Genomic DNA, 26177 nt, shown 5'->3' on the forward strand with positions numbered 1-26177 from the left:
AGCAGCAGCAACAAACAATTAAATTTTGTTACTACAAAATACAAAATAAAACATGCCTATTATAGAAAGTTTGTAAAAATACAAAAAAGGGGAAAAAATCACTAATAGTCAATGATAATTGCTATTAGTATATTGGTGGTTCAGTCTTTCTTTTGTGCATCCCTGGTGTACTTTAAAAAAAAAATTGGGTGGCCAGACACGGTGGCTCACGCCTGTAATCCCAGCACTTTGGGAGGCGGAGACGGGCGGATCACGAGGTCAGGAGATCGAGACCATCCTGGCTAACACGGTGAAACCCCGTCTCTACTAAAAATACAAAAAATTAGCCGGGCGTGGTGGCGGGCACCTGTAATCCCAGCTACTCGGGAGGCTGAGGAAGGACAATGGCATGAACCCGGGAGGCGGAGCTTGCAGTGAGCCAAGATGCATGCCACCGCACTCCAGCCTGGGCGACAGAGTGAGACTTGTCTCAAAAACAAAACAAAACAAAAAACAAAACAAAAAAACTCGGGATGGGATGTATAAACTTATTTTCATAAAACAATAGTTTATATAAACATTTTCCCATAACATGATCTTCATGGCATTTCATCATGTAGTATACCAAACTTTATTTTTCTATTATCAGACGTTTAGGTTATTTCAAGATTTTACTATTATAAATAATCCTGTAATCAGATTCTTATGCCTGTATTTTTATGGACCATCACTGATTGTCTCCTTGTGATAAATTCCTAGCAGTAGAATTAATGGAACAAAAAATATATAAACATTTTAAGGCTTTTCATATATACTACCAAATTGTCTTAATGAAGGGTTGCATTCTTACCTCTGTAACATTCTTTGAGGTTCTTCCCTTTCCCTGTGTTGTTTATGTATGAACCAGAAGAAAATGGTCCTATGCCATTTGGCCATAGCTAATAGAACTCTGTTCTAGAAGGTGTCCAATAAGACTATTGTTTCTTCCAATGTAACTCATATTTTTATGTTAGAATGCTCAGATTTTTTTAACCCATTTCTGTTATTTTTATTTCTGATCCCAAAAGAGTGCTTTCCAAAAGGGGTCTTGTGCTAATCCACAGCTTCTGGAAATCTGTATGCTCGGAGCTTTTCAGAGGCCTTTCTGAAGCCATTCAGGAGTCAGATCACCTGGATTCAAGGCATAGACACCAGTGCATAACCCTTAAGCCTGTATTTGAAATCTGGACTGTCTGTGCTCAAATTTGGGGAACTTTTAGGGTGATCTAAAATGAATTTTAAAAATACTCTCAGGTCATGTCCAAGTTTGGAGGCTTTTTAGGGCACTCCAAAATGATTTTTAAGAAATCCTTTTTCAGGCTGGGTGCAGTGGCCCATGCCTGTAATCCCAGCACTTTGGGAGGCCAAGGTGGGCAGATCACTTGAGGTCAGGAGTTCGGGACCAGCCTGGCCAACATGGTGAAACCCCATGTCTACTAAAAATACCAAAAAATTAGCTGGGTGTGGTGGTGAGCACCTGTAATCCCAGTTATTCAGGAGGCTGAGGCAGGAGAATCGCTTGAACCCGGGAGGCAGAAGTTGCAGTGAGCCCAGATTGCGCCACTGCACTCCAGCTTAGGTGACAGAGTGAGGCTTTCTCTCAAAAAAAAAAAAAAAAAAGAAATACTTTTTCAGCTGTTTGGTTTCTGCCTGCATTGGTAGAACTACTCAGAGAAGCTGTGGAACAGTGTGTGAAGTACTTAGGTCCAGGCATCAGGCTGACTGGGTTAGAATCCCAGTTTCACCACTTGGGAGCTGGGTTCCCTGGGCAAGTTTCTTAATCTTTCTTTACCTCAGTTTCCTCATCTATAAATGGAGCTAATTAAAGTACCGATCTCTTGGGGTTATTATAATTATTTAGTTGCTTTATCAGTCAGGGTTCAACCAGAGAAACAGAACCAGTAGGAGATGTATATTAAGAGATTTACTGGGGCCGGGAGCAGTGGTGCACGCCTGTAATCCAAGCACTTTGGGATGCCAAAGTGGGTGGATCACCTGAGGTCAGGAATTGGAGACCAGCCTGATAAACATGGTGAAACCCCGTCTCTACTAAATACAAAAAATTAGCCAGGTGTGGTGCCACATGCCTGTAATCCCAGCTACCTGGGAGGTTGAGGCAGGAGAGTCGCTTGAACCCGGGAGGCAGAGGTTGCAGTGAGCCAGGATTGCACCATTGCACTCCAACCTGGGCAACAAGAGCAAAACTCCATCTTTAAAAAAAAAGAGAGAGAGAAAGATTTATTGCAGGGAAATATTTATGTGATTGTTGGAGCTGATTTAAGCAAGTCAGCATTTCGTAAGGCAGGCCACCAGGAAGGGCAGGCTGGAACTCTCATCCATGGATGGATGCCGCCATCCACAGGTGAAATTTCTTTTCGTTAGGGAAGCCTCAGCTCTGCTCTTCAGGCTTTTCAACTGATTAAATCAGGCCCACAGAGATTTGGTAGGACAATCTCCCATACCCTGATAAAGCCCCATCAACTGATAGACTTTCATCACACTGACATAATGCCTTTGTAGCGACATGTAAATTAATGCTTGATTAAATAATTGGAGACTGTAGCTTAGCCAAGTTGACACATAACATTGATTATCATAGTTGCTTTGGACCTCAGTTAAGCAGACTAAACCCACTTGGAAATGATTTTCAGTGTTATCTCTGCTTTTCAAGGTCGGGGCTCTTCAAGTCTCTGTAACCCAGAAGTTCTTTCTGACATATCAGTTTGATGTTTGTTAGTTTTGTCATAAGAAACTACAATTGCATTATTATTGTCCTCAAGGATTCTCAACTCAAGCCAGGGTGTGTGGTCATGATGGGATTCTGTGAAGGAACATAAGCCAGCATCTGCATAAACACCTTGATCCAGGCGCTATTTGCTCTTATACATTTGTGCCATCTCTTCGTGCTTGGATAAGCACACTGTTACACATGCTTGCTTTATATGCACTGGTAAAGTCTGGAGTTGATAGGAACTGTTGAGAGTCCCGCAGGCCTCTGACATAGTGGCAAAATATTACCTTTGGCTACCTGAAGAAAAGATACAGATTTGGTCCTCTCTTTTCACTAGTGCTAATTTTTCCACACAGTGATCAACTTCCTTTTGGGAAGCTCATTGCATTTCTTTGAGCATAACCTAACCTCCTCTCATTCTGAATGTAGGATGTCGTCTTTGCCCTCTCACTCAAAGTAGGAAAAGATAGACCACTCAGAAGTAAAACAGCTAATGGAAAAAGCATGATAAACTGTTAGGCTACTTCCTGGTGGCCTTGGGTTTCAAAGCTTTTACCAGTCACTCAGGAAACAACCCCTGTAATTGCTCCTCTTGTAGATTCTCTAGGCCTGCATTTCAGTGTTTAGTTTTTTTCCATAGTTTTGAACGATAAGATGGTGATGCACTACTACTAAATCGTATCTCATGCAGTAGTGGTGGTTGCACTGCATCCCTGAGAACTGCCTCCCAAGCCTCCAATCTCAGCTGAAGGAAAGGCACCTGTGGCCAGGTTTCCACATGGTCCTACCCCATTTGGCCATAGTTGATAGAACTCTATCCTATAGGGTGTGCTAATCAAGTTTTTTCTCTTGAAAGTTTAAACTAAAAGACACAGAGCTGACAGCCATGGTTTCTGGAGCTTTAAAATTATTTACATTTGGGGTTGGTAGGATATGCATGCTGATGAACACCGGCCAGGGATGCCAGTGAATGAACAGGGAGTCCAAGTGAAGAAGACTGCGAAAACTGAAGCAGAGATGATGTGGTCCCAGAGAGGAAGTGAGGAAGAATGAGAGCGTGCACGAGAAGCTGCCTTGTTTCCCAGCACTGCCCAAAGTTTAGCTGCACTTCCTGTTCATACCCATTCCCAGGATACCTTTGTGTGCTCATAATAAAAACCCCTTTAATTTAATTCAAGTTTAAAGGGGTTTCGGTTGTTTTAACCTCACAAGACAATGCAATACCATAAGAAGAAATAATGATAAAATTACTGTAATTGAAAGTCACGTACCTAACGTACTCACTAAAACATACCTAAAACATAACATAGTTTTAGGACTACCAAAACTATAGCCTTGATTCTAGAATTTATTTCCATATAGATTAGGATGCCATGAATATATTGAGAAAATAGAGTAGGGTGGTACTTTACAGTATTTATGGAGAAACAAAAAAACCATGCCATATAATATGTTGTGTGAAGAGGGAAGTGTATTGCTTGTCTTATGAACACTGACATCATATCTATGCCAGTGAGCAATAGAAGACTTTATTGTTTTGTCTTTTTTCATCAACAAAAGGCAAAACACACACACAGACACACACACACACACACACACAAAACCCTTCTTTAATGTAGGATTTTCTAAAACAACACAAAATACAGCCAGACCTGTAAATATCCAATCATTTATTTGTATATACTCCCTGACATGTTATATTTTATGAATAAATCCCAGGAGTGATAAAAGTTTTAAATCATTTTCTGATACTATTGAAGATTCTGTCCCCTTTCCTCCACCATTGCCTCTGATTTAAATCTTCCAGCCATGGGATGTTCAGTGAAAGAAGACAGTACTTAAGATTCTTTGGTAATTAAATCACAACTCTCACTTAATGTGTTGTGTGTGTGTGTGTGTGTGTGTGTGTGTGTGTTTCCTTTCAGCATTCAACTGTATGTGAACTTTTTGTGAGATAGTGAAGCACAGTGGCAAAGAACTCTGGCCCTGCCTGGAGCCAGACTGTCCAAGTCCCAATCCTGACTTCACCATTTACCAGCTGTGAGTCCTTTGACATTTAAATTATGTAAACTCTTTTCTCATCTCTAAAACTGGGATAATAACAGTACCTTCTTGTAAGGGTGGATATGTGGATTAAGTGAGTTAAGAGATGTAAAACCATTAGCATAGGTCAATTAGATTAGTTATTTCTTTATTACTATTGGAATGGATTAAATATCAAGTCCAGCTCCCTTTACTGCAGTTGGATTAAGTAATTGGTTCTTATTAAATGAATTTAAATTGGAATCTTGGAGTGTTTTAAGTTTCATATTTTAAAAATTTTATACCTAGTGGGTAGAATAGAGATCATCCAATCCAATAATGTCATGTTACAGATAAGGAAACTGACATGTGATTTTACTCATGGAGTGAGTAAAGGCAGAGCTGAAATTGGGCTTGTCAGACCCCCAGACTCCTCACACAGTTCATGCTGTGTCTGACAACCATCACGGGGATGGTCCTACATTCTCTGTGTCTCCAAGAATTCACTGATAGCCTAAAACAAACAGATGGTTTATGTACAAAGACAGGAATGCCAGCAAACAATCAAGAAGAGTTCAAGTGTAGCAGAAGATGTGAAGACTGAAGCAGAAATTATGTGTTTTCAGAGAGAAAGTGAGGAAGAATGAGAGCTTGCGTGAAAAGCTGCCGTGTTTCCCAGCACTGCACAAAGTTAAGCTGTACTTCCTGTTTGTACAAATTCCCAGGATACCTTTATATGCTCACCTCTTCTCTCTTCTCTTTGGCCTTCGGTTTGCATAAAGAACAGACTTGGCCGGGTGGCCTCAGTAACTCATGCCTGTAATCCCAGTACTTAGGGAGGCTGAGGTGGGCAGATCACCTGAAGTCAGGAGTTCGAGACCAGCCTGGCCAACATGGTGAAACCCCGTCTCTATTAAAAATGTAAAAATTAGCCAGGTGTGGTGGTGCGCACCTGTAATCCCAGCTACTTGAGAGACTGAGGCAGGAGAATCACTTGAACCCAGGAGGCACAGGTTGCAGTGAGCGGAGATCACACTACTGCATTCCAGCTTGGGCGACAAAGTGAGACTCTGTCTCAAAAAATAAAAATAAAAAAAGAACAGACTTGATCTCAGTATTTAAATAAGGTACTGCTATATTTCTTTAGATAATGATTGTTAAAAATACCACCTTTGAGTTTCCCATAGATTTGTTCTGCTTAAGCCTGAGGCAAAACCGCAACTTTAATTTATGTAAGCCTGATGTGGGAAAGATCATGATTTTAAAAATAACATCTCCATGAAACATTGATGAATCTATATTTGACATCAAACAGCAGATATACTGGAGTTTCTGTACTATGATATGTTTTGAAAGTGAGATTCACTTATATTCAAAAGATATTTATCATGTGTGAATAGCATTTTGCTAGGCACTGAGGTAGTTTATACTAAATGTAAAGACTTGGAACCCTAAAAAATAAATCTACAGAAATTTTCGCTTCACCCTGATTTACTATATAAACTCTATTAAGGGTTAGCAGTCTTCTTGCCTCCTGATTTTTTTTCTTCCTTTTACTAGTACTTCTTTGTAAAATACCAACCCAGATAGTCTATCTTTGTACAGAGCTAGCTAGTCAAAGTGGTGAGTCCTGTGAATGGGCCTACTTGACCTCACTCCTCAATTTGGACATGACTTTACCTTAAGAAAATATTTAGGTTTTGACATCATTTTTGCTAACAATACTGTCACTCAGTGTTATGCTAATTCGTGTAGGACTTTTTTCTATTACTTTCTATAAACCTCTTACAGATAAAACATGGAAAAGTAGAATTTATACCAGACTAGTTTAAAAACATATTGTGACAAATGTAACATATTAATGTAAGATGAGAATAGTAGGGAAAACAGTGTGGGGTATATGAGAACTTTCTTCACAACTATTCTGGAAATCTAAAACTAATTTACAATTAAAAGTTTATTTTAAAAAAATCCTCCCCCAAAAACATACACACAAAATTACTACGATGAAATAAATTGCAGCAATTTAGTATTAGTATGGTGACCAGCTTTTATTCTGTTTCCCCAAATAATATAAAATAAAATGATCAAGGCTGAATTATTTCAGTAAGAGAAAGGTCATTATTCTTTAGAAAGTCCTCATTTGAAAACAAACATCTCTAACAGCAGGATAGAATTAGAAGGGAATACAAGTACAAAGTCTTGGTGTTAAAATTTTAAAACTGGGATTAAAATTATTATTTGAAACATTTTGATGCCTCAGGGTCAAAAACAAACCAAAGACAGTTCCTTGGCATACTTTTATCTAGAGCACAAATGACCGTCATAAGTTGGTGGGGCTCGCATCCCCACCTGAGGGCAGTGGTTCATCTTTGTATCTCCAGCCGTGGTCCGACACCATGAGGTTATCAGCGATCAGTGAATGTTTCCTGAACTGAGTGGAGAGGAAACATTTTCACATGAAATAAAAACAACAGAGAATCTGAGGACCTCTAGAAGTTTATTCCTTTTTGAAGCTACTTGCAAAAATAAATAAGCTAAAGAAAACTGTCTGGTTAGGATCTGTGCATTGGTGATCTTCACACTGTTTGTCTTCTCAGGCTGCTGAAGTCATCCAGTAGCCCCGATCCCCACTGCCAAGGATTGTTCCGCGTCAGCTGACTCTTCCTGGAAAAGGGCTGGTGGCGATGACGGGGCCAGTGGCACTGACACTGCGATTGCTTGGGGTCCTGTCATGGGAATTCCACCTGTCTTTTTCAGGCCTTTGGTGTTAGGGCTGTGGCCTGTGGGAATGAGGTGGGATTAGGAGTAAAGCTTGGAAGTGAGTCTTAGATCCTAACCCCACCACCAACAGTCATGTTTCTCTTTACTCGTTTGTCTCCCATCTCCTCTCCCCCTTCAACCCCCCAGCATTCTTGAAATTTTAGGCAGAATTCCAAATAGCCTCTGACATAGTTCAACTTAGACCGAAACAGTTTTATAATCTCTCCTGGGAAAATTGAAGCCCCGGTTTTAATGGTCAGAGTATTTGGAAGCAAAACATACAACTTTATCACACTAGTTTTGGGTGTTTAGAAGGGCCCTCATGCTCTGTTACTCCATTAATAAAACATAAATACTTGATACCTAAATAGATGGAACCTAAAGGTAGTGGAAATTACTAACGACTGTATCTTGTGTTTTGAAAGTAAGGTGGTTAAAAAGAAGTCTTTCTGTCTGCCTACGTACCTGTCCCTCCATCTATCCATTCACACCTTCATTTCGGTTGATTTCTATCATTAGGAATTTTTCCAACATGAAGGGCCATGACACAAGAGACAGTTGGCATATCTTATAGACATTCTTATGGTGACACAGATATTGGTTACAGGTGTGAGGAGGATCATCTTTAGTACAACTAAAAGTTGGAATTAGTACTGGACTGTAGTGCCACGTCAATTCTAAAAATGCCAGCACTGGACTAGCTGGGAGTTTGAGGAGCAACTCTGGCTTTGGCTGCTATAAAGAAGCAGATGTTACTATTCATGTATGCATAGTCTTGCCACTAAGAATCTATTTTTTTATTATTATTATTATTTTGAGATGGAGTCTTGCTCTATCGCCTAGGCTGGAGTGCAGTGTCACTGTGAGGTGCCTCACAGCAACCTCCACCTCCTGGGTTCAAGCAATTCTCCTGCCTCAGCTTCCCAAGTAGCTAGGACTACAGGCGCCCACCACCACACCCCACTAATTTTTTGTATTTGTAGTAGAGATGGGGTTTCACTGTGTTAGCCAGGATGGTCTCAATCTCCTGACCTCATTATCCACCCACCTCGGCCTCCCAAAGAGCTGGGATTACAGGCATGAACCATAGCGCCCGGCCTTATTGTTATCTTTTTTTGTTTTGTTTTGTTTTTTTTGAGTTGGAGTTTTGCTCTTATAGCCCAGGCTGGAGTGCAATGGGGTAGTCTCAGCTTACTGTAACCTCTGCCTCCCGGGTTCAAGCGAATCTCCTGTCTCAGCCTCCCCATTAGCTGGGATTACAGGTGGCCGCCACCATGCCCAGCCGATTTTGGTATTTTTAGTAGAGACGGGATTTCGCCATGTTGGCCCAGGCTGGTCAGGAACTCCTGACCTCAGGTGATCCTCCTGCCTCGGCCTCCCAAAGTGCTGAGATTATAGGCATGAGCCACCATGCCCAGCCTAATTTATTATTTTTTAAAGTTTGATTATACTTTACCCTCTCCTTTAATTGTATTTCATTGAAATTGGCATTCATGGTTAGTTCTATATTTGTGATACTATTTTTTAAACACTCCAGATATTCCTAGGTGGTTCCACATTTTCTAATCTGTATTAAAATTACCTGTTTAAAAAAAAATTGTTTACTTCTCTGTCTTCTGTACTTAAGTGTAATCTCATTGAATAGAGGGACTCATCTTGTTTTACTTTTGTTCTCAGCACCTAGGAAAATTGCTGGAACATAGAAAACACTTGGGAAATAATATCTAAATTGATGCTTTTAAAATTCTAAATGTTTATATGGATTTAATTGGATTATTAACGCCCTGTATTTTTATTGTATGTTAGAGCGTTAGGGGTATGGGAAATACAGAGATTTGAAGTTGTGTGCAGGCTCTAGTTCATTTTTGTTATTCACATCAGGATTCTGGGGGATTTTCAGCCCTATAATGGCATCTACATGTGACTTTGAACTCAGCCTGCTATTTCCAGAAAGTGATTGATTGGCTGGTGGTTTGGCTGTAATCTTCATTATTTAGAGGTCATGAATTTGACATGAACCAGTGAATTTATTTTGCTTTGTTTTTTGCTATAGCAATTTTTAAAAATAGCATACAAATTATTAAAGTAATTATAAAGCTTGAAAAATTCAGAGACACAGGTAGATGACAAATCATTCCTAATTCTCTACCTCTTAGAATCAACTATTGTTAACATCTGGGGCCTGTGCGGTGGTATGGTGATAAATGTGAGCAACTTGCTCTGTGAGTGTAATTCCAGTATGAATGTTAGTTGATATGTTTGTTTATATTAATGAGTAAGATAAATGTGAAACAAAATATGTGTCAAAAAAAACCAAAACCAAAATATAAGTCAAGGTTTCTATTCATTTGTCAATTGCATTAGCAACCTCTTTTCTGTCTCAGATGATAGTTTTCAAATACTGGAAGAATGTTTCCTCAGTTTTTTTGTTCTTGTCATAATGTAACAGCGCCACATATTTTAGGTTGAACGTGCATTATTATTACTCACATTTTCTTTGTCACTTTCTTAAATTTAGACAGTCAATAAAATGATAAATTAAGCCCTAATTTGCCAGTTTTGTGGTATAAATATTACCACCATGGCCAATTTAAAGCTACCAATATGATACCGCTGGTGATGGATTGGGACGAGATGCACAGTAGCACATCGTTAGCAGTAGTAAAGTTTAAGAAAATAAGTAGGAAATGATTTACCTTTAATATTAGCTTTGTTTTAATTGTAAGTGTATATAACTTAATTTTTCATAATGGTTATATTTAACAACTGGTTTGCAAAATTTCTGAAAATTCAATTGTCAGCTCACATGAGCCAGTATGAGCTGGCTCCAGCACGTCACTGGGTAGATGCATTCTCACTTTTTTTGTATAAATGTAATTATACAAGTATGTGTGTGGGGGGTGTGTGTGCATGTGTGTGCGTGTGTGTGTGTATGTGTGTATGTATGTGTTAGTCCATTCAGGCTGCTGTAACAAAATACTATAGACCAGGTGGCTTATAAATGACAAACAAAAAAATCCAGACTTCTGGAGGCTGGGAAGTTCCAGATAAGACACCAGCAGACTCCCTCCCTGTCTAATGAGGTCTTGCAGTCTGGTTCATAGACAGTATCTTCTTACTGTTTCCTCTTGTGGCAGAAAGGGCAAGGGATCTCTCTGGGGCCTCTTTTATGACAACATTAATCCCATTCATGAGGGCTCTACCCTTGTGACCTAATCACCTCCCAAAGGTCACATCTCCTAGTACCAAAACCTTGGGGGTTAGGATTTCAATATATGAATTTGATGGGTACACAAACATTCAGACCACAGCAAAAGAAATATATATTTTTTAAAGTAAGATTTTACAAATAATATTGGGATTATACTGTTTCGTAGTTTGGGGACTTGTTTATCTACCTTGTAGACATGGATTCCGGTGTCATTTGGTCATGCATACTCTTGTGCTTTGGCACAGTCTGCACTTCAGGCCATTTCACAGTGGTTGGAGCTGGTCACAAGGGGAGGCTAGATGAGAATAGCTGAATGAAATGCTTCCAGTGTGGCAGGAAAGAAGAGGGAATGAGTGGGGATGGGACAGCATATGCCCCCCTGTGCAGCAGGCCAGTTATTTCAAAGTATGCTGCCAAATGAACTTTGTCATTTCTCAGGCAGAGTCCTTACTTTGAGAATATCTGGAACCTTGCTCTGTCCACCCACAATATTGTGCCCCATCCTTTATTCTGCTGAACTCGATACCTGCGTTCTCTACTACATTCTCTGCTGTACCTTCTTGCGTCTCTCCTGTCTGCTTCTTTAAACTGAGGCTGATAAAAGGCACATTTCCTCTCTGTGAATCTTTTTAAATATCCTGAAAAGAGAACTGCTTGTTTGGGGACAGATGTACTCAGACTCAGTGTCTATAGTCCTAATGAACAGTCAGTCATTCCCCTTAAATGATGGTATCCTCAGATACATCATATATTAATAATATCCTAAAACATACTTATTTGTGAGCTCCCAAATCTAGAAGTTTGCTGTATCTTTTGGGTAATTTCATGTAACTATTGGTATTTATAATTTTAAATCACTTTAATGTCCTTGGGCTACCAAATATGTTCTTGGTATCTAATGGGAAAGTTCTCCAGTGACTTTGCAAAAAAAAAAAAAAAAAGAGATACTAGCTAGTGGGAAGGCTGCTAGCCCTGCTTGTGTCATGGAGAAATTGTTGAATATTTAGAGTAAAGGTTTTGTGCCTACCCACTGCTGAAGTTTCTGTTGCAATTTCCAGAGGAGAACAAATCTTTGATTGTTAAGAATGAATTCAGCTGTTTCCACGTTGTGTTTATATTCTTGGTTAAAGCCTTCAGCTTTATAACAGTAACTCCTTAAGAGCTGCCTATTTTTGAAAGACTCAATTAAATGAATGTTTAAAATGTGTTTGTTTTTATTGGTAATTAAATAATTTATGCATTTTTATGAATTTAAGTTTTGCTGTTATGTATATATTTGTTGCTTCATTATCTTCTCAACCATTGATTGAACGTATTTTATTTTGGCTTAGACATCACTAGATATTTGGTGAAAAGCTAGAAATGTAATGATGTACGAGCCTCTAAAAGGTCAAAGGAAGGCTTAGCTAACCTAAAACCTTTGATCAAGTGATACAAACTAAGAAATGGGTGACTAGGGCATTCACATTTGAAATATATATATATATAAAATATATATAAAGATAAATATATATATAATATATAACGATAAATATATAATATATAAAGAAATATGTTATATATATTTATATATAATATATAAAGAAATATGTTATATATATTTATATAATATATAAAGAAATATATTATATTTATATAATATATAAAGAAATATATTTATATAATATATAAAGAATTATATATATTTATAATATATAAAGAAATATATATTATATATATTTATATAATATATAAAGAAATATATATTATATAATATATAGAGAAATATATATATATTTATATATATATTTTTTGAGACGGAGTCTTGTTCTGTCACCCAGGCGGAGTACAGTGGTATGATCTCAGCTCACTGTTACCTCCACCTCTTGGGTTCAAGTGATTCTTCTGCCTCAGCCTCCCAAGTAGCTGGGACTACAGGCATGTGCCACCAGGCCTGGCTCATTTTTTGTATTTTTAGTAGAGATGGGGTTTCACCTTGTTAGCCAGGATGGTCTCAATCTGCTAACCTCATGATCCACCCACCTCGGCCCCCCAAAGTGCTGGGGTTACAGGCATGAGCCACCGCACCTGGCCTGAAAGATATATTTTTTAAAGTTATGTGATGTGGAAAAAATCTTACAGTGTCACAACAATTTAAATAATTTATGCATTTTTATTAATAACATTTAAATTTTGCTTTTTAAAAAAGTATCTGCCTCACTATTTCACATAAAGCCTTGGCTTCAAACTGACCTAATTTCTAAGTTTTTAGAAGTGTCATTTAATTAATGTTTTGATCATTTTCAGATGCTTAAAATATGTATTTGTTTTTACATTTTAAAATGACCACTATTATCCCTTACAGTAGTTTTATTTTAATCTTGTAAAGAATGGAGAGAAACAAAATCGTGGTTCTCACCTTTTTTCGTTCCCTTCTGCCTTCTAAACACACTGATTTTTCATATGTTTTAGAATTAATAGTAGGGTTTTATTTTTTACAGAATATTGCACTGGTTAATTGAGATGAATATGCTCTCATTTGAAAATATCACATGTTAAGGTTAAGACATCTTCCCAAATAGTCACATGCATGCACGCACCCCTTTGTTTGTAACATTTGTTGCTAACCTAGTTCCAAATATTAGCTGCTTCTGGAACATTTGAATTTTCCTGCTGATTTTGATTGCCACATCATCAGTAGATATTAGACACCCAGGCCATGCAACTATCCCTTCTGACGAATTCAAAGTAAATTAGAAGCCTGGGCGTGGTGAATTGTGCTGCTATAAACATGCATGTGCAGTTATCTTTTTGGTATAATGACTTATTTTACTCTAAGGTGCCCAGCACAATGCCCAGAATAGCATAGGCGTTAGATTTCTTGGTTGAAAATTAAGGTTAGCTCTTTTTTTTTTTTTTTTTTTTTGAGATCGTCTCACTCTGTCACCCAGGCTGTGCAGTGCACGATACCTAGGTAGATACCCAGGAGTGGGATTGCTGGATCAAATGGTAGTTCTACTTTTAGTTCTTTAAGGAATCTCCACACTGTTTTCCATAGTGGCTATACTAGTTTACACTCCCACTAGCAGTGTCAAAGTGTTCCCTTTTCACTGCATCCATGCCAATATCTATTATTGTTTTTTGATTTTTTGATTATGGCCATTCTTGCAGAGTAAGGGAGTATCACATTGTGGTTTTTATTTGTATTTCCCTGATAATTAATGTCGTTGGGCATTTTTCATATGTTTGTTGGCCATTTGTATATCTTCCTTTGAGAATTGTCTATTCATGCCCTTAGCCGACTTTTTGATGGGATTGTTTGTTTTTTACTTACTGACTTGTTTGAGTTCCTTGTAAATTCTGGATATTAGTCCTTTGTTGGATGTATAGATGGTGAAGAGTTTCTCCCATTCTGTGGGTTGTTTACTCTGCTGATTATTTCTTTTGCTGTGCAGAAGCTTTTTAATTTAATTAAGTCCCATCAAGAAAAATAGATTTTATGTTCTGATGAGAACCAGCATATTGGAGTATTCAGTATATGTTTAATTAAAAAAAAAAAAAACTAATACTATAAATAGCAGATTTTTCTAGGTAGTGATAAGCTAGTATCTTTTCTCCTTCCCTTTTCGTCCCTGGACAGAGGACTTTTACTTTGTGTTTTATGTTTTGTTTGTTTGTTTTTGAGACAGGATCTTTCTCTGCTGCCCAGGCTGGGCTGTGGTGGTGCCATCCTGACCCACTGCAGCCTCGAATTCCCATGCTCAAGCCTTCCCCTTGCCTCAGCCTCCCAAGTAACTGGGACTACAGGTAGGCACGCACCACCACATCCAGTTAATTTTTTTTTTTTGTAGAGATAGGGGTCTCACTATGTTGCCCAGATTTGTTTCTTACTGTATGTATAGATGTTAAGACTCTAAATATGGACTGTGATGTAGAAAACATCTGCCTTTGATGTTCCTTTTTTGATATGACCAAATGATTCCTGTTTGAATTTCCACCCAGCTTCCTGTGTCCTACTTTCTCTTGCCAGGCAGTGTTCCCTTGCCAGTCTCATGTCTGTGGCAGCAGCTTATACTAGGTTTTCCCCAAACGTTCTAAGGAAGTGTCCGAAGGGATGTGTCACCCCTTTGCATATGTATAGTTTTTGAAACCAGGATGACAGGTTTGAGAAAATTCTTTTTTCTTTTTTTTTTTTAAGAACTTCTCTTCACATATTTTAAAGTCATTGTTAAGTAGGGAGTAGGGTGTAACTGGATGAGTCAGTTGTTTTTCAGAAAGTTTTTCTTTACATATGATCTAAAGTATTTTATGGCACGGAATCTGGGCATGTCAAGAGGACTTCTTAAATTGCCTCAATTTTTTAAAATTTGCTGTAATTATTTTTTTAATTTAGGATTTATGTGCAACATCATTCCAACATGTATATGGCCTGAGAAGGAGATTATATTCTAGTAGAGGAACTAATATGTAAAAATACCTCTCTGATAAAAGATAAAAAACATATATAAATGTTCTAATTTTAAGAAAAGCAGAAATTCAAATCATAAGCTCTTTTCTTATCTACAGGCTTCTCACTAGACCATGAGCACCAATGGGCAGGGTCCATGTCCTAGTTAATCTTCGTTCTTTGGTGCCCAGCACAATGCCCGGAATAGCATAGGCATTAGGTTTCTTGGTTGAAAATTAAGATTAACTCTTTTTTTCTTTTCTGTTTTTTTGAGACAGAGTCTCACTCTGTCACCCAGGCTGGAGTGCAGTGGCACGAGCTCTGCAGGGTTCACACCATTCTCCTGCCTCAGCCTCCCTAGTAGATGGGACTACAGGCACCCGCCACCACGCCTGGCTAATTTTTTTTTTTTTTTTAATTTTTAATAGAGACGGAATTTCACCATGTTAGCCAGGATGGTCTCGATCTCCTGACCTCGTGATCCGCCCACCTCAGCCTCCCAAAGTGCTGGGATTATAGGGATTATAGGCGTGAGCCACCGCCATGCCTGCCCTTTTTTTTTTTTTTTTTTTTTTTTTTTTTTTTAAAGACAATCTTCCTCTGTCGCCCAGGCTGGAGTGCAGTGCACGATCTTGGCTCACTGCAACCTCCGCCTCCCAGGTTCAAGTGATTCTTATGCCTCAGCCTCCCAGGTAGCTGGGATTACAGGCATGTGCCACCACGCCTGGCTAATTTTTGTATTTTTAGTTTCACCACATTGGCTAGGCTGGTCTCGAACTCCTGACGTGAGGTGATCCACCCGCCTCAGCCTCCCAAAGTGCTGGGATTAAAGGTGTGAGCCTCCATGCCCAGCTGAAAATTAAAGTTAACTCTTAACAGTTAAATGCACATTACTCGTTTGATGAAAAATAAATAAATCATCAGCTAATAAGACAAAAGTTTAGCCGCGCAGAGTGGCTCATGCCTGTGATCCCAGCACTTTGGGAGGCTGAGGTAGGCGGATCACCTGAGGTCCGGAGTTCGAGACCAGCCTGGCCAACATGGTGAAACCCCATCTCTACTAAATTGACAAAAAATTAGCTGGGCGTTGTGGCAGGTGCCTGTAATCCCAGCTACTTGGGAGACTGAGGCAGGAGAATTGAAAAAGACAAAAGTTTGAAAAATCAGTCTGTAGATGTTGTGGATGCTTCAAACTGAAACTACCATATATTTGTCTATATTTTATCTCTTATTTTTTTCCTGGCATTTAATAGACACCTCTTTAGACCTGTGCTATCCTTTTTATGCCTTTTACCAACAAATAACTCCTAATCATAAAAATTAATCCTACTGGCTGGGGGTGGTGGCTCATGCCTGTAATCCCAGCACTTTGGGAGGCCATGGTGGGTGGATCACTTGAGGTCAGGAGTGTAAGACCAGCCTGGCCAACATGGTGAAACGCCACGTCTACTAAAAATACAAAAAAATTAGCCAGGCGTGGTGGTGGGCGCCTGTAATCCAAGCTACTTGGGAGGCTGAGGCAGGAGAATCACTTAAACCCAGGAGGCAGAGGTTGCAGTAAGCCGAGATCATGCCACTGCACTCCAGCCTGGGTGACAGAGCTGAGTGACAAAAAAAAAAAAAAATTAATCCTACTATACTGCTACACATCTAGAAAAGAGAGGATTAGATTTTAGCCTTTTTTGTCTTTTTAGGTTTTCTGTATAAACTCTTTCTATAGATCACTTAGGTTGACTGTGGAGGAAAGATATAACCCCAGAAAAGGTTTATTCTGGTTATTAATTCCTTGGTTCATTGAACAGGTGTTCATTGAACACAGTTATACATCAGACCCACAGTTCTTAACCTTTCTGTGTTCACATTTGAAAGGGTTAGGTTCTGTGCTCATATGTTGCAGTAAATGCCACATTTGTTAGGTGCTAGGTTGACATGCACCATACCTCTTCCCAAACCAAGTTGTGTCTGTTCCACGTCATGTAACATAACCCACTCAGACAAGTTCCATCTGATTAACATCACTGTATGTTACTGTATATTACACATGGTTTGAAATTTAGCAGCATACCAGTGAAGAGTTTGTGCTGCTTGTTGCTTGGGAACTACCAGAGTGTTAACTTATGAAGAGACAGGTTCTAAAGAAAGTGTACAAGGAGAAAACCAAATATGCAGAATTACTTCCAAAATTCTGTTAATTGATACTAAAAGTACAAGATTTATTGCCAATTTAAGTGCCTTGGTGAAGTCTACTGTACCATCTCTAAATAAGGTCAACCTGGCCAGTTTTCCATTAGAAGTGAGTGCTGTTCTTTAGTTAACACCAAATGCTCATCAAGATGACATTTTGTATTTAAAAAACAAACAAACAAACAAAAAACTATTTTAAACATTAGACCAAACACTTTTGATAAGACGTGCATACAGTGAGATGTAACTGGCATTGAGTCCAACAAAACAAAACCAGCAGCAAAATTATCCCTGGGGATTTGCTTATTAAGTGGATTATAGGTGGAATAACTAGTACTATTTAAATTATAATATTTCTTTCTCTCTGTGAGCAGAGTTGAGTTCACATTAGTCCAGTAGTGGGCACATGTTACGTGATACATTCTTTCTCCTTGAGAAGCTTGCAGCCTAATTAGAGAGTCAAGACAGGAATGTGTGATTAAAAAAAAGAAGAAGAATTGAGAAGGACGGGGCAACATATTCTGATTTTTAAACTGGATGTAGTTATAAATAACATAATTGAAAGTCTTTTCCAAGATCTTTGAACTTTTTTGTGGAATTTCTTTTTAATAGAGTTAAATATGAAACTAAATATACATAGCTACTTGATCAGCATGCCCATTTTCTGGGAAACATCCTGAGAAGGATGACCTAAAGGAACAGAGGTCTGTGTTTTCAATGGGGGAAATATAGTGTTCACAAAAGCTTGTAGGTTTGTTTTATTCTCTTGGTTTTGTTATTGCTTTGGCTTCATAGGAGATTGGGTATATGAGAAGTATGTGTTGTGAAACTCAGAATGATTGTAAATGGTAAATAATAATTCTGCAGAAATGCAGATCATTTAAATTTATAAGGTAGGGTTATAATAACTATAGGTTAACTCACTGGTGATGGCAGGATAGTCCCAAAAATTTCAGCCATATGTATTGTGAACCACAGAAATGTTTATATTGGAAAATAGGGTAGGAAATTTAACATACCTTGAGACTCTAATATGTGCCCGGTACTATGATATATATTTCACAGAGTTTTCTTATTCAGTCTTAGCAACAAGCCAAAAGATAGGCACTAGTATCCTCATATTACAGACAAGGAAACAATTCCAGCAAGTAAGTAAATTGGCCAGCTCACACAAATAAGAAAACACCTCTAAATGACTACAGATTCTGTACTCTTGCCGGGCGCGATGGCTCACGCCTGTAATCCCAGCACTTTGGGAGGCTGAGGTGTGTGGATCATGAGGTCAGGAGATCGAGACCATCCTGGCTAAATGGTGAAACCCCGTCTCTACTAAAAATACAAAAAAATAACCCGGGCGTGGTGGCAGGCGCCTGTAGTCCCAGCTGCTGGGGAGACTGAGGCAGGAGAATGGCGTGAACCCAGGAGGCAGAGCTTGCAGTGAGCCGAGATCGCACCACTGCACTCCAGCCTGGGTAACAGAGCGAGACTCCATCTCAAAAATAAATAAATAAATAAAAAAGAACAGATTCCCTGCTCTTCCGACAGTTGTACTGCCACAGTGGATATATCATGCTTTCTACTTATGTGCCTTGTGCAGGAGAACACCTCTTTTTAAAACCAGCAGATCTTCCAGGCTTGTTCACTGTCACGAGAACAGCACAGGAAAGACCCACCCCCATAATTCAATCACCTCCCACCAAGTTCCTCCCATGACACTTGGGAATTGTGGCAGTTAAAATTCCAGATGAGATTTGGGTGGGGACACAGCCAAGCCATATCATGTCACCCCTGGCCCCTCCCAAATGTCATGTCCTCACATTTTAAAACCAATCATGCCTTCGTAAGAGTTCCCCAAAGTCTTAATTCATTTCAGTATTAACTCAGAAGTCCACAGTCTTTGTCTCATCTGAGACAAGGCATGTCCCTTCCACCTATGAGCCTGTAAAATCAAAAGCAAGTTAGGTACTTCCTAGATACAATGTGGGTACAGGCATTGGGTAAATACAGCCATTCCAAATGGGAGACATTGGCCAAAGCAAAGGGGCTACACGCCCCATGCAAGTCTGAAATCCAGCGAGGCAGGTCAAATGTTAAAGCTCCAAAATGATTTTGAAGCTCCAAAATTATCTCCTTTGACTCACATCCAAGTCATGCTGATGTAAGAGGTGTGTTCCCATGGTCTTGGGCAGCTCCACCCCTGTGGCTTTGCAGGGTATAGCCTCCCTCCCAGCTGCTTTCATGGCTGGCATTGAGTGTCTGTAGCTTTTCCAGGAGCACAGTGCAAGCTGTCAGTGGATCTACTGTTCTGGGATCTGGAGGATGGTGGCCCTCTTCTCCCAGCTCCACTAGGCAGTGCCCCAGTAGGGACTCTGTGTTGGGCTCCGACCCCACATTTCCCTTCCGTACTGCCCTACCATAGGTTCTCCTTGAGAGCCCCACTTCTGCAGCAAAATTCTGCCTGGACATCCAGGTGTTTCCATAAATCCCCTGAAATCTAAGTGGAGGTTCCCAAACTCAATTATTGACTTCTGTGCACTTGCACGCTCAATACCACATGGAAGCTGCCAAGGCTTGGGGCTTGCACCCTCTGAAGCCACAGCCCAAGCTCTATGTTGGCCCCTTTTAGCCACAGCTGGAGTAGCTGGGAGGCAGGGCACCAAGTCCCTAGACTGCACACAGCAGAGGGACCCTGGGCCCAGCCTATGAAACCATTTTTTTCTCCTAGGTCTCAGGGCCTATGATGGGAGGAGCCCCATGAAGACCTGTGACATGCCCTGGAGACATTCTCCCCATAGTGTCTTGGAGATTAACATTTGACTCTTTGTTACTTATGCAAATTCTGCAGCTGGTTCGAATTTCTCCTCAGAAAACGAGATTTTCTCTTTTATCACATTGTCAGGCTGCAAATTTGCCGAACTTTTATGCACTGCTTCCCTTATAAAACTGAATGCCTTTAGGCCGGGTGCAGTGGCTCACGCCTGTAATCCCAGCACTTTAGGAGGCCAAGGCAGGCGGATCACGAAGTCAGGAGATCCAGAGCATCCTGGCTAACCCGGTGAAACCCTGTCTCTACTAAAAATACAAAAAATTAGCCAGGCGTGGTGGCGGGCACCTGTAGTCCCAGCTACTCGGGAGGCTGAGGCAGGAGAATGACGTGAACCCGGGAGGTGGAGCTTACAGTGAGCCGAGATCGTGCCACCACACTCCAGTCTGGGTGACAGAGCGAGACTCCATCTCACAGTCTTGGAAGCTTGAAGTCTGAAATCAGGTGTCAGCAGTGCTATGCCCCCTCTGAAACTCATAGGCAAATTCTTCCTTGCTTATTAGCTTATGGAGGTTGACCAGCATGAGGTACAGTCTTTGGTGTACCTTGGTTTGGCTCTTCAGATGGCCATCTTCTGAGGAACCAGTTAAGTTGGATTGGGGCCCATCCAACTCCAGTATGACCTTATCTTAACTATTTACATCTGTAATGACTCTATTTTCAAATAAGATCACATTCTGAAGTCCTACTGGTAAGGACACCAACATTTCTTTTTGAGGGAGGATATGCTTCAACCCGTAACACCTTCCATGTTCCATCCATATCAGTACGTCTTCCTTCTCAACAAAAGAAACAAAGGATGTTTTAAATTCATAATATTATCCCTGCCAAATCAGTGGTAGTGAGCAAGGAGATTGTGATGTATTCACTAAGAGGGCTGTTACCCCTTCCGTATTACAGATTGAGTATCCCTAATCCAAAATCCAGAATGCTTCAAAATTTGAAATTTTTTGAGCAGTAACATAATGTTCAAAGGAAATGCTCATTAGATCATTTCAGATTTCAGATTTTTGGATTAGGGATATTTAACTGGTAAGTATATAATGCAAATATTCCAAAATAAGAAGAAATCTTAAATAATTCTGGTCCCAAGTATTTTGGATGAGGGACATTTCACCTGTACCTTATACCAATTCTTTTTTTCAAGTAGCTGTTTTACAGAAAGTCTTCAGGCACTCTTTAAAAAATCAGTATTACTGTAAACAGTTGTATCTTTATATTACAGTCCTCTATGGTATCAGAGACCTCCTAGAGCTTAATCTTTCCCCTTGTATAGCACAATAGTATTGTTTTAGTCAATTTTGTGCTTCTATAATACCACAAAATGAGTAATTTATAATGAACAGAAATTTATTGGTTCATGGGTATGGAGGCTGGGAATTCCAGGATTGAGAGGCTGGTATCTGGAGAGGGTCTTCTTGTTGCCATGTCATCCTATGGTGAAAGGCGGAAGAGCAAGAGAGGAAGCAGGGTGTTGTATGGGAGGGGAGAAAGGGAGAGAAAGAAGCGGGAGAGAGAGACAGGGAGTCTGGGAGGGAGAGGGGAAAGTCTCACAAGATTATTTTATTTTTAGGTGGTGATGTTTTAAATTCTGATCTTAAGAAGAAATGCTGTTGGTCCTTAGGTCAAATTGACTATATAGATTATGTACTTTGATGTGATATGTGAAGTCAGGAATTTCAGTGTCAAACACAAAAGAGCTATAAGGAATAAAGTTATTTTGAGCACAATGTAATGCTGTCTAATTACGAGTGGTATCCAGGTTTTCACTGGAAGATATGTAAGCAGCTATGAAAGCAATTTTAAGGCAAAATTTTACTTACACCGCAAATATATTTCCCATAAAACAAATTAAAGGTAATTTTTAAAATTTCCTTAATTTTTGATTTGTAAAGAGGATAGGCCAGTAAATAATGTATCAAACTTGTGGCTTGGCACCATATTGAATCCCAGAAATGACTTGGCCTTATGAATGACTCTTTTCAAAAGGATTAATGAATGTATAATAAGTTTTCTTTCTTTTTCTAGCCAAGGACCCTTGTCATCCATTAGAGCGGTAATCAAGAGATGTAAGTTTGTTTTTTCCTTCTCTGTATTTTCCTCTGTAATAATTTTAAGTGATGATTTAGATTTCCAGCAGGTGATTGTTTCTGACAGATCTACAAAGAACCCAAGAGTAGCTTCTCCTAAGAAGTATTAAAGCATTTCAGACAAACAGCTACTTTTTAGCTTGTATTTATTGATAAGCCAGTTTCTCAGAACTGTGTTTTTCTCTTACAGAACAAAGCTGGGGTTTTTTTTCTTAACCCCAAGTGTGATAGTATAAATCTGTTTGTTTTTTTTTAATTTGCCTATCTAGTTAGTTTCTGTGATCTAATATAAATTTTATGTAACTATTTTCTAGAGTTAGAGGTATCTTACAGGTTTAAGAAATATTAAACCCTGGCCAGGTGCGGTGGTTCATGCCTGTAATCCCAGCACCTTTTTGGGGGCCAAGGCAGGTGGATCACCTGAGATCAGGAGTTCAAGACCATCCCAACCAACATGGTGAAACCCTGTCTACTAAAAATACAAAAATTAGCTGGATGTGGTGGCGCATGCCTGTAATCCCAGCTACTCGGGAGGCTGAGGCAGGAGAATCGCTTGAATCCAGGAGGCGGAGGTTGCAGTGAGCCAAGATCGTGCCACTGCCCTCACAGCCTGGGCAACAAGAGCGAAACTGTCTCAAAAAAAAAAACAAAAAAGAGAAGAAAAGAAAAAAGAAATATTAATCCTTGTGGTTCATTTGTTTCTACAGGTCCTCTTTACAATTTATTTTTTAACTGTATAAGTGCCTATAAAGATGGGCTTATACTGCCACATCAAGATAGAAGTGCTAAGAGTAGAATTCCCATCAGAAAGGAACATTTCTATTTTCTGTCCTTATCTCTTGGTTAAAACTTCAAAACTTGCTATTAGTGTGGTATTTTAACACTTTTTAAAATAAAAGGCTCTGGAAAGGTCTCTTTAAAAATAGAACATGGATTGCCTGTGTTAGAAAAGGATAAAGATAGGATTTTAGATGTTCTTCACATTATTTGAACTGAGGTTACCGCCCTGAGGAGAATGTGCCCTATTTTTAGAAGCATAACTTGGTTTTTTTTTTTTTTCTCTTCCCCCGAGACAGAGTCTCACTGTCGCCCAGGCTGGACTGCAGTGGCGCGATCTCGGCTCACTGCAACCTCCACCTCCTAGGCTCAAGCAATTCTCCTGCCTCAGCCTCTTGAGTAGCTGGAATTACAGGCACCCACCACCATGCCCAGCTAATTTTTGTATTTTTAGTAGAGATGGGGTTTCACCACGTTGGTCAGGCTGGTCTCCTGACCTCAAGTGATTTGTCCGCCTTGGCCTCCCAAAGTGCTAGGATTACAGGCGTGAGCCACCATGCCCGGTCTATAATTTGTAATATTTACTATGAATTTAGGATATTCACAGGTCATGAAGAACATGCATTTGAACAATACCAGTGAAAATTTTACAAGGTGACAATACAGAAAAATATGCCATGTTTCCCCACTCCGTTTTTTTGCTTCATTGGTGAACTATAAATATGTGGGAATGCTATGGTATAGGATGAAAAGAATTCAGATATAAAAATGAAAAATTCTTGATAGCCTTTCATGCCTATAACCCTTGGGTTGGGGGTGGTAGGTGATGACGGGCAGAGAGATAATTTAAATACAAAATTAGGGTCTAGAACTTAGGTAAGAATTTATTGGCTGGAGATATAACTTAGAGTAATCACGGTTATAAGCAAAATCCCGGAAGTAGCCAAACATGTAGGGAGAAAGTACACAGGATAGGAAAGATGAGAAGGGATAGAATCTTGGAGACACTGACATCTGAGGACAAGCTATGCCTTCAAGGGGCGTAAGGCAAAAATGCATGACCCAATGACCCCAGCCCTGCTGTGAAAGGCCCCCTTTCACTGAGTCATAGGGCTCCTGCCTTTGTTCCCTGGCTTCTTACCTTAACTCCCTTGGATTTCAGGACTTTTTTGTTAGGGAATCACAACCTGTGCCTGACTTCCCATGGATGTCCTAAGATGGATCTTGCTTACCTAGAGACCCCTATGCTGTGCAAGGCGCAGCTAAGACATGGGCAATAAAAGCTGAAAAGGGATGGTCAGAGTAAGTAAGTAAGTAAATAAATAAATAGATAGATAAATAAATAACAAGAGACAGCTGTGTTTTAGAGGTCAAAGGAGATTTTAAAAGGAACAGGCGAATCACCAGTAGCTCTTAATACTACAGCCAGGCCAAGCAAAAGGTGCTGAGAACAGGTTCTTGTGTCTGGCGCTTAGGAGGTCAGTGCAGACCCATGAGAGAGCAGTTTCAGTAAATATTGAAGTTGGAAGCCACACTTCAGTTTCAACCATGAATAGAATATGTGGAAGTTGGGACGGCTAGGGTAGCCTACTCTTTTGTGAAATTTGGTGGTGAACAGGAAGGATATGGGCTGTAGTTTGAGGAGGAGGCAGAATTAAGGAAAGAGGAGATCTGACCTTGCTTAGGATGAGGAAGCATGAAGACATTTGTAGGCAGCGGGGAAACAGTCAGTGGAGGGATCAGACTGGAGCCATGAAAGAAGAGAAAACGATGAAACAGGGCCCTAGCAGAGAGAGGAAGGAGAATATGAAACAAAGGGAAAACCCTTTCTTTGAAGTAGCTGGTGTTTTTTGGGTTTTAACTCAGTTGTCTTTTAATTCTTCTGTCAGTCACTTTGTAAACACTAAAGTAAACTTGTATTCCTGATGTTTAGGCAGGAAGGCCAAACAGATCCCTTTATGATAACATATAAATACAGAATGAGGAACAATTGCGCCTTTCTCTTTTGTTTTCTTCTTTTTGCCTATTCTGTAAGAAAAAGCTGTAAATAATTTTTATCTCAGCCAGCCCATTAAAATGTATATGTTACTATCCCATACTCAGTCATCTAACCCTGGCAAGCAGAAAGACTTTATCCCATTTTAAAGTGATATTCCTTAACTGGTAGTAGTTCAACTTATTTCATAATCATTCTGGTTCCAGTCAAGCATTGGGGTCCTTTTCTTTGCATGTATTCTTATGAGTCCTGAATATTTTTGGTAAAGTGTTTTGATGTATCCTAATTGGATACATCTAGAATTTTACGTTCTTCCTTTCATTAACTTTTTAAGAGAAAATTGTTTTCTGAAATTCAGACTTAGTTAATATTGCTTACCTACTATAAGTCAGGCACTGTTTCCATACATTATAGAATAGCACTCTGCATGGTAGGTGTTGACCCATTTTACATGTGGTAGTGAAACTGAGTCTCAGAAAGGTTAAGTGGCTTCACAAGGTAGAGCTGAGATATGAACCTGGCTTCCTGACTTCAAGGCCATTCACCTTTCCACTTCACAGATGTTCTTGTTATCATGTCAAATGCATCTAACTCTCATACCCTGTCCCAAACAAATGTAGTCAGTAAGTTTCTTATATTATTGTGATTTGCATTGATCTTTCATTCATAGTTCATTGATCATTCATTCATAGTTCTATGGCAAGGGTATGTGTAATTAATAATCTTTCTATGTGTTTATTTCTTCTGACATCATTTAATTGATAATTTTGAATTATTTAGATCAAGACTAGCTAGCATCCCACTCTCCTGGCTCCACATAGAGTTAAACTGCTTCAAGAAACAAACCGCTCCTAGCCTTGCTCCTAAAGGGCTGTTGGACCTGGGATAATTCATTTAACCCCTCTGTATCTCAGTGTCCTCCTCTGTGAAGTTTGAGTAGGTCGATCGCTGAGGGCCTTTCCAGGCTTGAGATCCTGCTGGAATTCAAGAAGATTCTTTATTGGTGATAATACTGCACATCTACATCTCAACTCTAACATGAATATGTTTTGTATTTAGAATTTAACCACTTGAACTAGAAAAGTTTGACAATAGGCCGAGCACAGTGGCTTATACCTATAATCCCAGCACTTTG

General features: G+C 39.5%; 1 protein-coding gene across 11 annotated transcripts in view; it reads left to right on the forward strand.

The window, feature by feature from the left end:
* SH3D19 (SH3 domain containing 19) overlaps positions 1 to 26177 on the forward strand; it is a 198073-nt gene that overhangs the window by 109490 nt on the left and 62406 nt on the right. For all 11 annotated transcript variants that reach the window (XM_050791154.1, XM_050791156.1, XM_050791153.1 and 8 more), the window contains exon 3: positions 22208 to 22248. In XM_050791154.1, the coding sequence (XP_050647111.1) occupies positions 22208 to 22248 (41 nt within the window). The remainder of the gene's footprint in view (positions 1 to 22207; positions 22249 to 26177) is intronic.

Source organism: Macaca thibetana, chromosome 5, assembly GCF_024542745.1.
Source record: "Macaca thibetana thibetana isolate TM-01 chromosome 5, ASM2454274v1, whole genome shotgun sequence".
In the NCBI taxonomy this organism is placed as follows: Eukaryota; Metazoa; Chordata; class Mammalia; order Primates; family Cercopithecidae; genus Macaca; species Macaca thibetana.